This window comes from Melopsittacus undulatus, chromosome 3 (assembly GCF_012275295.1).
Source record: "Melopsittacus undulatus isolate bMelUnd1 chromosome 3, bMelUnd1.mat.Z, whole genome shotgun sequence".
Taxonomy (NCBI): domain Eukaryota; kingdom Metazoa; phylum Chordata; class Aves; order Psittaciformes; family Psittaculidae; genus Melopsittacus; species Melopsittacus undulatus.
In genome coordinates this window covers 13928689-13941086 of record NC_047529.1, presented here as the reverse complement: position 1 = coordinate 13941086, position 12398 = coordinate 13928689, and the positions used below count along the sequence as shown (strand labels likewise).

Here is a 12398-nt window from a genome sequence, read left to right as displayed (position 1 = left end):
CACCAGACTCCTGCGGGAGAGTCTCCATACAGCACTGAGTGAGCTACAGGATGCTGCCATCATCTTGGTTTTCCAGGGGCACTTCTCTATGGGCAGCTTGAAGTTTCCAAGTAGCTAGATCCTTATTTCCAGACCTTTTCATTCAAGCATGAAAAATCAAAAACCTCCAGTAAAACTCCACTACTTCTGATGCCACCGCATATAACGGGAACTGACACATATTTAATGCCCGTTACTGTAAAGAAGGATCAATATCACAGGTGAAGGAGTGAATTTTCCTAACAGATGAACCCTTTTGTTTAAGAACGGCTTGAATTACATTTGCTTTAGCCTGTTTAGGTGATGAGGTGATGCACACGGAGGGGATCCACCAACATGCTGATGCCGGTGCTGGTGCCAGTGCCACTGACTGGGTCCCTGTCTTTGCAGGCACGGGGAGGATCTGGATGGACGACGTCTCCTGCAAGGGGACAGAGGACAGCCTTCTGCGCTGCAGCTTCTCCAGCTGGGGCAAGACCAACTGCGGCCACGCCGAGGACGCTGGCGTGAAATGCCTGGTGCCGTGATGGGGGGGACGGGGACACCCCCGGCCTGGCTGCGGGGGGTCCGGAGCAGCTCAGCCCCCCCCCCCCCCCCCCCCCCCCCCCCCCAGCCTCCCCTGTGCTTCCTGAAATGGGGTTATTATTGGATAAATAAATGCCTTTTATTATTCTCTCCCGTGCTGCTGCAGCCATGCCTGGGGGGGGGGGGGGGTCACAGTGCGATGGGGTCCGGGGTGGAAACCATAAATACAGACCCTGAGACTGGCTCAGCCCTGGTTCGCAAAGACCCTGCAGCTGAATGGGGGTACAGAGCCCACCCCAACAGAGACACCCTCCCCTCAGGGCTTGCGGACCCCCAGGAACACCCCCCAAGGACTTGGGGGCCTGTAGAGCCCCCCCCCCAAAGAGGGGGACCCCCAGAGGGAGCCCTGACCCCCACCACAGCCGGGGGCTCCGACACAGACCGTCCCCGTCAAGTTTGGACAATGCCATGGGGACCCCCTCAATGTCGCTCGGATCCCATTGAGATCCTCCCCTATGGGCTGAGGCTCGTACACAGACCCCACCTAAGGGCTTGGGGACCCCAGAGACCCGCACCCCCAAGGGCTTGGAACCCCATAGGGACCCCCGAAGGGCTTGGGACCCCACAGAATCCCCCAAACACCCCTGTGCCCTCTTCGATCCCCTCCAGGGCTTTGGGAACCCCCAAGAACCCCCCCAAAACACGTGGGGATCTCCGCTCCCACCCCCCCCCCGCCCCTCCTCGAAGATCTGAGCCCCGCCCCCTCCGCGTTCCGGCGCGCTTTGTCCGCCCGCGGCCGCCGTAGGGGGAGTTGGCCGTTTCTGGCGCGCAGGATTCAAACGGCGGCGGCAGCAGGTAACGGTGGGATCGGCCGTTCCTTTCCCGCAGACCCGGCCTTGCGGCTCCCCTCGCCCCTGAGGTGGGCACCGGGAGTCTTGCCTCGTCCCGTCCCCCCCCACGGTTTGGGGATGCTTCATAGGCCCCCAGCTCCTTCCTTTGGTGCCACATCCCGTGCCGGTTCCCTTAGGACACCCATCCCAGGCTCTTGCCTCGCTTCTGAGTTACCTCAGCCCTGTTACAGGGTTCACCCCCCTCTGCAGGCCAGCCCCGGGGTGATGAGCCCAGCAGGGACACAGCGGGAACAGGGGAGGGGGCCCATGGGGCTGGGCGGGCAGGGAGGCACATCCCTGCCCAGCTCTCGACCTGCTTGCTGAGGGGAGGCGGGAGAAGCCAAACGAGCTTCCCAACGGGTGTTATTTGTGTGACTTATATTCCTTAACGTACCATTGCGGTACCTGTAGTGCCCCTTAACGTACCATTGCGGTACCCGTAGTGCCCCTTAACGTACCATTGCGGTACCTGTAGTGCCGCTGGCGGAGTTAGGGCTAGAGTCCCGGCAGCTTGTGCTTTCAGGCCCTTCCATGGGGTTCCTCTTGCGTTCTGGGGATGGAGATGTAACAAAAGCCTCTCCTGTGCTGTAGGGGTCAGGCTTGCAGTGATGGAAGCCTTCACGTCTCAAAACAAACCGCTCCAGAGGGAGAAACCAGGTGAGTTGTGTTGAGGGATGAGCCTTGTTTCTAGAGGGGCTGGTGCAGAAACAGACGGCATGGGGGTTAACTTGGGCTGCTGCCACTTGCTCTCTTCTTCCCAGTAAGATGGGGGAGAACTGGGAGGGTAACAGTGAGAAAACTCATGAGCTGAGATAAAACTGGCATAACTGGTGAAGGAAAACGAGTAAAGGCAGCTCAGGAATCACTCACTGCCTCCATGCCAGCAAAGCTGCTCTGATCCGCTGCGTGGGGTCACTCATGGGGCTGCGTTTCTTTTCTTTTTAGATTTGGGGCCAGTTTCTGTCACTATTCCAGCTTCCCCCTTCATGCAGAAGCTTGGATACGGCACCGGGGTCAATGTCTACCTGATGAAAAGGTACTTTTGAGAGCACAGTGTGAGGTGGTGCTTGGAAATGGGGTTTGGCATCTCTTTCCCTTAGAAAAATAGAACCACAGAATGGTCTCGGTTGGAAGAGACCTTAAAGCTCACCCAGCTCCACACCCTCCCACAAGCAGGGACACCTTCCACTAGACCAGGTTGCTCCAAGCCCCATCCAACCTGGCCTTGAACACTGCCAGGGATGGGGCAGCCACAGCTTCTCTGGGCACCCTGTGCCAGGGCCTCAGCACCCTCACAGGGAACAACTTCTGCCTAAGAGCTCATCTCAGTCTCCCCTCTGTCAGGTTAAAGCCATTCCCCCTTGTCCTGTCCCTACAGGCCCTTGTCAAAAGCCCCTCTCCAGCTTTCTTGTTCACCCCTTTAGGCACTGGAAGCTGCTCTAAGGTCTCCCTGGAGCCTTCTCTTCTCCAGGCTGAACAAGCCCAATCTCCCAGCCTGTTTCCATAGAAGAGCTGCTCCAGCACTCAGGGTATTGACCTTCCTATACGGCCTGCACCCCTTTACCTGGGCATGTTGTTGAGGAAGGCGGGTGGGATTCCCAGGTGTCCCATGTGTGCTGGAGGTGTTAGTGCTGGGAAGGAGTCCATGGTTTTGGGATAATACCTTCAGCCTTTCCCTGTAGTTCATGTGCTGGGGCCATTCCTGGCTCTGCTGTGGGCTGCTGGGCAGCTGCCTCCCCTGAGCCTCTGCTCCTCCACCAGAAAATGAGAATCAATACAAATCTCCTTTTTTAAGACACCTGGAAATTCACTGGAGGAATATTGTGGATGGGGCAGGTGTGGCACACACCTCTGCAGTGTGCACGTTGACAGGCCTTCATTTAGTTCAGCATTCTTCTTTATTCATTCCACAAAATAAATGCAAATGCTCTCCAAAAGAGTTCCTCAGTGACCTGTGTGAGCTTCAACCGTGGTGCTGCTTATCAGTGGGGTGGTTCTGAGCCGTGTGGGTTTTCCCATGCAGATCTCCCAGAGGTTTGTCTCGCTCCCCATGGGCAGTGAAGAAAATCAATTCCAAATGCAACAGCAGCCAGCAAAGCATCTATCAGCAGAGACTGAACGATGAAGCCAAGATCTTGAAGAACCTTCAACACCCCAACATTGTGGGTGAGTTTCCAGCACAGCTTGTGTTGCTTAAATTGCAATTTGAGCCATTGGAGCTGATTGAGGAGCCGGGTGATGTGACATGAGCTGGCTGCAGGGTTTCTCTGGGCTTCTTTCACACCAAGGGCTGTGGGTTCTGGACCTTCTTAAATTAACTTAGCCTTGCCCTGCGTGACAAGAACTGCCAGGGCAGTGTGAAGGGTGGCAGAATCATGAATAATTTAGGTTGGAAAAGACCCTTAAGATCATAGAGTCCAACTGTTAACCCAGCACTGCCAAGCCCACCACTAACCTGTGTCCCTCAGTGCCACATCTATACATGCTTTAAACCCCTCCAGGGATGGTGACTCCACCACAGCCATGGGCAGCCTGTTCCAGTGCTTGACAGCCCTTTAGGGAAGACAATTTTCCTAATATCCAAACTAAACCTACCTTGGTGCAACTTGAGGCCTTTTTCTCTTGTTCTATTGCTTGTTACCTGGGGGAAGAGACCAACCCCATCTCTATACAAGCTCCTGTCAGGCAGTTGTAGAGTGCAAGAAGGTCTCCCCTGAGCCTCCTCTCCAGACTAAGCACCCCTAGGTCCCTCAGCTACTCTTCATATAACTTGTGCTCCAGACGCTTCACCAGCTCCACTGCCCTTCTCTGGACCCACTCGAGCACCTCAATGTCTCTTTTCGATGAGAAACTCAACATGATCCAACAGCATGCCCTTGCAGCCCAGAAACTGACCGTATCCTGGGCTGCATCACCAGCAGGTCCAGAGAGGGGATTCTCCCCTCTGCTCCACTCTGGTGAGACCCCTCTTGGAGCCCTGTGTGCAATTCTGGTGTCCTCAATGTAACAAGGACATGGAGCTGTTGGAACAAGTCCAGAGGAGGTCACAAGGATGATCAGGGGACTGGAGCACCTCCTGTATGAAGACAGGCTGAGAAAGTTGGGGCCTTTCAGCCTGGAGAAGAGAAGGCTGCGTGGAGACCTCATAGCAGCCTTACAGTATCTGAAGGGGGCCTACAGGGATGCTGGAGAGGGACTCTTCATTAGGACAAGGGGTAATGGGTTTAAACAGGGGAAGTTTAGATTGGATATAAGGAAAAAGTTCTTTACTGTGAGAGTGATGAGGCACTGGAATGGGTTGCCCACTGAAGTTGTCAATGCTCCATCCCTGGCAGTGTTCAAGGCCAGGATGAACAGAGCCTTGAGTGACATGGTTTAGTGTGAGGTATTCGTGCCCCATGGCAAGGGGTTTGGAACTAGATGATATGAAGGTCCTTCACAACCCTAACTACTCTATGATTCTTGTAGTGAGGGGCCTAAAACTGAATACAGGATTCAAGATGTGGCTTCACCAGTGCCCAGCACAGGGGAATAGTCACTGTCCTCATCCTGCCTTCCACACTTGCTGACAGAAGCCAGGGTGCTGTTGGCATGCACTGGGACCCTGCCTTGCTACCATTCTAGAGGAGTGGTGACCACCCGAGGCTCTCTGTCTGAGCCAGCACAGGAGAAAGGCAATGGGGTTTGCCCTAAAATGTGGCTTGTGGCACACTGGTGCTTTGTTGCCTGTTGAGGTTTGCATTGGTCACCGAGAGGTTGATATTTCACAAGCTGCTGCTGTGCGGAGGCTGCCCTGGAGCTGAGAGCTGTTTCGCTGCCAGCTTTGTGCTGTGGGGCTGCTCCAGCATGGGGAGAGTCCTCTTGTAACATGGCAAAGGATGGGTAACCCCTTTATGGTGTCTGGGATGGCTACTGTGCATGGAATGGGGCTCTGGGTCCCCCACTGCTGACACTTTTGTGAGGTGGCAGTTGAGGCTCTGTCAGGCTCTCTGCTCTTGGTGATAGGAACATTTTGAGGAGCTGCTTCAGTCTGTGTTTAATTTCTGCTCTTATCTGAAATCTCCGTGCCAGTCAGAACAGCTTCCTCTGACTTCATCCTTTTATTTGTTCTTTAAACTATCTCAGTACAGCCAGTTGTGTTAGCAATGCTGCGTGCAAGGAACTCCGTATCCCTCAACCAGCACGTCTTGCTTCTGCCAGGAATTCAAGAGCAGAGATAGGCTCAGACTCTCACACTGCAAACATTTCATTGCTGCTTTTGAAAAAGGTGCCATAAATCAGTTATGGAATAACACTTCAGCTATGCCATTATGCAAGATGTTGCCATTTATAACTCCACCCAAAGAGTATTGGTTACGGACAGGAGTAAAACACAGAGGAAGAACCTTTACATGACTGTCCATATGCTCAAGCCTTGACCTTGTGAAATGGCCCCTGCAAGAGGAGGGCTTGGCTTTCCCAAAGGTTCCCCCCCCCAGCCGTTGTCTTGGTCCTGCAGCTCCTTGTCTTTGAAATGGGCATGTTGGTCCTGCAGGTCTGCTGCTGCTCTCCTTTCTCCTGGTTCTCCACCCTGCAAAGGTGAGGGCAAACCTCCCTGCCCTGGGCACAGGGTGCAAAGCTGACCAGCGAAGCGAGAGGTGCATGTGGGCCCTCCTGGAGGAGGGAGCTCCTTTCCCTCAGTGAGGTTTGTGGCTCGGGGCTGTGCAGGTCACTATGGATGTTCTTGTGGCTTTGCCTTGCCATGTAAAGCTGCGAGCAGCTCCCCTGAGGAATGAATTGGCTTGGGATGGGTTGCAGCATCTGGGAATGCACCAGGAAAGCACCTGGGCAGTAGCCCCAGATGCTTTGGCTCCATCGGGCCGGAAAGCATGCGGAAATGCCGGTGCCTGCGTCGGCTCTTAACAAATGATCTTTGTTGGCAGGTTACCGCGCTTTCACCGAGGCCAACGATGGAAGCATGTGCCTGGCCATGGAATATGGAGGAGAAAAATCACTCTGTGACTTGATTGAAGAAAGAAGTGAAAAACGGTTGGGCCCTTTCCCTGCTGCCACTATCTTTAAAGTCGCTTTGAGCATGGCGAGGGGGCTGAAGGTATGTTTAATGTTAAACTGTAGCTGTTCTGTGTGGAATCGTACACACTGGGGACACTGGAAATATAAAGGGATGTGGTGTGCTGTGCCAGCAGATGGAGAGCAGATGCCTGGTGGTGTTTCTTTCACCAGGGTGCTGTACAGGGTGAAAACTGAGTCCTGAGGCTTGAGACTGAACTAATACAACATGAGATGCAACAAGAGGTTTTGTCATGAATGTTCTGCTGCCCTCCCCTGGGGCTACCGACTGTCCCAGCTTGCTAGCTAGCAGAGGGGGTTGGCTGCTGGCTCTTGCATCCTTATTGCCACCCCAGGCAGCTGCAGGGAGCTGGTCTTGTCACAGAAATTGGTTAACTGATACCCATGGCTGCCAGCTGATGCCACTGAGGTTATGTGTAGGAGGAAAAGGTGGGGAAATGGAGACTAAACCATGGCATGGCTTCTGAGCCTCTCCTGGGCTGTGCCGGTGCTCAGGGTAAAGCACAGGTGGCTGCAACAGTGAGTCCTGTGCTATTCCTTCCAAGGACATGTAGCTCTAAGCTCCCAGGATAACACAGACTGCACTTGGCCATCAGCTAATGCCTGTGCATTGCACCTGCTCTCAAGGGCTTGTTCCATGAGGTGCTTCTCACAGCCTCTCACTAAATATCAGCAGTAAGCCTCCAAAAGTATGCTGGGTGGAAGAAACTTCTTTGTGCTTTGTAAGTGTTAAGGAACGTGTTGACCCATCTTTGAGCTTAGTTTAAAGCTAAACACATTAAATATTGAAGAAGCTGGTGCTTTGTTGTCCAAATCCAATGGCACTTCCTGCCTCTCCACAGAAGTAAGCGGGTGTTAACAGGTTCTCTTTGCCTCTTAGTATCTGCACAACGATAAGAAGCTGCTCCATGGAGATATCAAGTCTTCCAACGTGGTCATTAAAGGTGACTTTGAAGCCATCAAGATCTGTGATGTGGGAGTGTCCCTGCCCCTGGATGAGAACATGACTGGTATGTTGGGCTGTGGGAGGGGGATCTGGATGCTTAGTGGCTGCTTGAGGTTGGCTCCAGGAGCAGAGGAAATGCACTTGCCCTCCTGCTTCCATGGAGAGAAGGACTGGCAAGTTGTTTGCATCCTGCATTGGGTGAAGGCGATATCTGGAAGGTCCAGCTTTAATTCTCCAGACCTGTGACATCCATCTTGTGCTGTCCTGTGCTTGTACATGGACACAGGATGCTGGACCCAGCTGAGGAGATGCTCTTGCCAGAGAGCCAAGTAAATGAATCTTTCTCGTATGGCTAGAAGGAAGCGCAAGCCAAGAGTGAATGTTATAAAGACTTCATGTAAACGAGAAGCAGATGTCTAATGGCGTCGTGGCTTGGCTGTGAGCAGCGGGAATGTGTTTGGGTTAATTACAAGAATGCTTTTCTCTGCTGCTTTACACAGCACTTGGGCCTGCGACAGCCTCGTAATCTATAAAGCTGCTCCATTACATTTTTATTAGTGGCTCTTCCCTTTTATAAGGAGTGAGAGAACAGGAGGCAGCGCCCAGCGTAATCTCCTGGAGAGGAGAGTGGCTCAAGTATCAGTTTCTGGGCTGGTTGAACAGGAAGAAGTCCTCTCCACCCAGCCTCAATTTTGGCTTTGCCTCCTCATGGTCTCGAGGAGACAACGGGCACCAAACAACAGTGAAGGGACCAGTCCCTGCCAAGGATTAAAGTGCAACAGCCCATTAAGTGTTGAAGGATTTTGACATTTGCTTGTTGTTACAGGCAAGGCTTTGACAATCCGCCCCATGAGACAAAAGTTTCTTAAGCAGCTTGAGATTGCCAATAGCTTGGGAAAGTGGGGAGAAATGTGGGACCTCCTCTTGGGAGTGGGGTGAAAAGGATTGGGTCAGAGATAGTGCTGCCTCTGTCAGGCTGAGAGCTGATTGCTTCAGCTCTCCTGAGGCAAATTAAAATCAAGGAGGCATTAAATTGAACAGTGATGAGAACTGGAGAAAACTGCATCCAGCTCTGGGGCCCCTGACATAAGAAAGATGTAGAGCTGTTGGAAAGAGTTCAGAGAAGGCCATGAAGGTCCGCAGGCTGGAGCATCTTTGCTATGGATATAGGCTGAGAGGCTTTACAAGGGCCTGCAGGGACAGGACGGGGGGAATGGCTTTAACCTGACAGAGGGGAGACTGAGATGAGCTCTTAGGCAGAAGTTGTTCCCTGTGAGGGTGCTGAGGCCCTGGCACAGGTTGCCCAGAGAAGCTGTGGCTGCCCCATCCCTGGCAGTGTTCAAGGCCAGGCTGGATGGGGCTTGGAGCAACCTGGTCTAGTGGAAGGCATCCCTGCCCATGGTAGGGGGTTGGAATTGGATGAGCTTTGAGATCACTTCCAACCCAAACCATTCTGTGATCCTATAATAAGATGATGGTTCAGTTCTTCTCTGCATGGCCTCAGACCTCATGGAGGTTTCTCTGCAGTTCCCAGAGTGTGTTGCTGGGTCTGTGATAAACATGAGCCTCACTGGGTCTGGCACTTCTGCAGAGCCACATGCAGGTCATGGGGAATTTGAGACTATGCAGGTGTGAAAGAAAAATGGGTTCAGGCTCCCAGAAGATCCTGCCCTGTGGCTTTGGCACACCTGAGCTGACAGGCTAACTCCCTGCTGTGTGTTGAGCTGTGACTGCATCTCACAGTGTTTGTGAGTCCTAGCACATCATTGAGCAGTGTCTTTTCCTTTCAGTAAGTGACCCTGATGTGTACTACATTGGCACTGAGCCCTGGAAGCCCAAGGAAGCTCTGCAGGATGATGGCATCATCACTGACAAGGCTGACATCTTCCCTTTTGGGCTGACTCTCTGGGAAATGATGACCCTCTCCGTGCCCCACCTCAACCTGGGCGATGAGTCTGATGATGAAGGTTTGTTTCCGTATCTTGCTGGTGAGCTCCTAGGAATGCCTTCCTCTGAGGAGGACTAATTTTTACAGTGTGTGTTGGTATCCCCACAGTGCTAGGTCTCCCTCAGGTGCCATCTGCAGAGCTTTGCAGTCATCTCTCTGCACTGGCTGCATCTCCCAGGCACGCTGGGGAGCTCACTGTGTTTGCTGCAGCACAGAGGTGCCCAGCACTACCCCAAGGCCACTTTCAACTTTGCTTAGGTTTTTAAATCCAAACGAGAAGTTGATAGATGATGGTAACTAATTATTGCAGACCAGTTGCTAGTCTAAGAGCTCACCTTGATCTTCAGCTGCTTGTCAGCACAGAGAGGTAGGCTTCAAAGATGTCCCTGAGCTGGAGGGCTGCTCCCCTGAGAGCTGTGTATCTCTCAGCCATGCCCTGGCTCCATCCCACATCCATGAAGCACAGGAGCAATCATCCAGGCTGTAGCTGTGTAGTGGGTGCTGTTGAGATGCCACTAAAATGATATGGCCAGAAAATGTCTAAAATGACATCATGCTTGAAAGGGTACACAAGAATATTTGAGTCTTTTGGAAACAAGAAACTAAACCAAATGTGCTGTGCCGTGACCAGTGTTAGGGTTGTAAATACCCTCTCAGCACTGACAAAGCATGGGGGAAGCAGGAGTTACTTTGGGCACCTCCTGTGTGCCCATGGGGGTAGGCCATAGAATTACAGAATCGGGTTGGAAAAGACCTTTAAGACCACTGAGTTCAACCATTAACCCAGCAATGCCAGGCCCACCACTAAACCATGTTCACAAGTTTTACACATCTGTAAATACTCCCAAGGACAGTGACTCTGCCACTGGCCTGGGCAGCCTGTTCAGCACTTGAGAACCCTTTGGGGAATCTAAACCTCCTGTGGTGCAACTTGAGACAATTTCCTCTTGTTCTATCACTTGTCACTTGGGAGACCAGCCTCCATCTTGCTACAACCTCCTTTCAGATAGCTGTAGAGAGAAAGTGCACCCTATACCCCCAATTCCCCAGACTGAACACCCCCAGTTCCTTCAGCTGTTCCCCATCACACTTGTGCTCCAGACCCTTCACCAGCTTCACTGCCTTTCCCTGGCCTTGCCCCAGCACCTCAGTGTGTAGTGAGGTACCCAGAACTGAACACAGGATTCAAGGTGCAGCCTCACCAGTGCCAGTACAGGGGGATGGTCACTGCCCTGGCCCTCCTTGGCCACACTATTGCTGATACAGGCCAGGATGCTGTTGGCCTTCTTGGTGACTCCCTTGTTCAGTTACACTGAGCAGATTGGATGGGCAGAGGGTGCTATTGCTGCTTGCAGGCAGAGTTGCACACTGGAGCACCACAAAACTAAAGATCTTACAGGCTGTGCTGGGAAAACTCCTCTTGCCAAAGCCTTCACGCTGGCACAACCCCACAGGCTGCCTTGTGTTTTATAACTGTGTCTCCAGGCTGCAGAGCTTTTTCCCAGCCAGCTCTGCAGGGGTGACTCAGTTATTCTGCTGGGAGAAAGGGGGTAGATGCAGATTCAAAATATGTAATTTAAACCAAACAGAAAATAATAATGTATCCCCGGCAGTAATTATTGCTAACAGGAATAGCAAAGCTGACATGGAGGTCACATCCCACAGCACACCTGTAAGGGCAAGACTTGGGGATACTGGTGGATAGAAAGCTAGATATGACCCAGCAGTGTGCACTTACAGCCCAGAAACCAACTGTGTCCTGTGCTGTGTGACCAGCAGGTTGAGGGAGGGGATTTTCCCTCTGCTCCTCTCTAGTGATATCCTTCTGCAGTCCTGTGTCCTGCTCTGGAATCCCCAACACAGTAAAGAAGGACATGGAGCTGTAGGAGTAAATCCAGAGGAGGCAACAAAGATGCTCCAAGGGGTGGGGCACCTCTGCTATGGCGCCAGGCTGAGAGAGCTGGGCTTGTTCAGCCTGGAGAAGGCGCCAGGGAGACCTTAGAGCAGCTTCCAAGAAATCTGGAGAGGGGCTTTGAACAAGGGCCTGTAGAGACAGGACAAGGGGGAATGGCTTTAACCTGACAGAGGGGAGATTGAGATGAGCTCTTAGGCAGTTGTTCCCTGTGAGGGCGCTGAGGCCCTGGCACAGGGTGCCCAGAGAAGCTGTGGCTGCCCCATCCCTGGCAGTGTTCAAGGCCAGGTTGGATGGGGCTTGGAGCAACCTGGTGTAGTGGAAGGTGACCCTGCCTGTGGCAGAGGGTTTGAAGTAGATGAGTTTTAAGGTCCCTTCTAACCCTAACCCTTGTGTAATAGATGAGGGGGAGTAAATCCCCATGACTTTGCCACCTTCTTTTCCAGATGAATCTTTCAATGAAGACTCCTTTGATGATGAAGCATACTACAACGCCCTGGGAACACGCCCAGCCCTCAATATAGATGAACTGGACTCGTCCTACCAGCACATGATTGATCTCTTCTCTGTCTGCACCAGTGAGGACCCCAAGAAGCGTCCCTCAGCCGCACGCATCGTGGAAGTCCTCGAGGCAAGTCTGGCCTAGGGTAAAATCCCTGGTGCTCAGGGATTAAGTTAGAAGGAGTAAGTCTACTCCTGCAGTGTTTATCCTTCTAGTATGTGAAAACTGTTCTGTGTACTTTAACAGAGAGCCTAAACTCTTTAAATGCTAACCCCTCTTTTAAGAACCTCTTAGGCAACTGGGGCTCGCCCTGCTCTTGGAGCAATCCCCTTCCACATGCAGTCAGGTCCTAAGTAAGCTACATGCTCTGTGCAATAGTTTTCCTTTAATTGTTGTATTACAAGTGTTTTCAAACCCTTCCCCCCATCTGTGTTGAATTAACAGTTCTGTGACTAAGATGTTAATAATAAATGTATTTTAGTTTATCTCGGGTGAAAGGGTTGTTTTTTCTCTCTTAAGGAGCACCAGGTATGTGCAAGCTTTGGAGGGCTCTTGTGTAATATATC

General features: G+C 52.4%; 2 protein-coding genes across 4 annotated transcripts in view; both read left to right on the top strand.

Moving 5' to 3' along the window:
• The window catches only part of SCARA5 (scavenger receptor class A member 5), a 35399-nt gene extending 34800 nt beyond the window's left edge, over window positions 1-599 (top strand). For both annotated transcript variants that reach the window (XM_034060815.1, XM_034060814.1), the window contains exon 9: window positions 430-599. In XM_034060815.1, coding sequence (XP_033916706.1) covers window positions 430-566 — 137 coding nt within the window. In that variant the 3' untranslated portion in view covers window positions 567-599. The remainder of the gene's footprint in view (window positions 1-429) is intronic.
• Window positions 600-1379: 780 nt separating this feature from the next.
• PBK (PDZ binding kinase) lies at window positions 1380-12317 on the top strand. 2 transcript variants are annotated; one of them, XM_005146468.3, is made up of 8 exons: window positions 1380-1419; window positions 2046-2111; window positions 2400-2490; window positions 3478-3620; window positions 6377-6546; window positions 7405-7534; window positions 9261-9437; window positions 11777-12317. In XM_005146468.3, the coding sequence occupies exons 2-8, from the start codon at window positions 2063-2065 to the stop codon at window positions 11974-11976; spliced, it is 960 nt and encodes a 319-aa protein (XP_005146525.1). In that variant the 5' UTR covers window positions 1380-1419; window positions 2046-2062; the 3' UTR covers window positions 11977-12317. The 2 variants fall into 2 exon arrangements, with proteins under 2 accessions (XP_005146525.1, XP_030902549.1); XM_031046689.2 differs by lacking the exon at window positions 1380-1419 and adding an exon at window positions 1465-1483.
• Window positions 12318-12398: the final 81 nt, after the last annotated feature.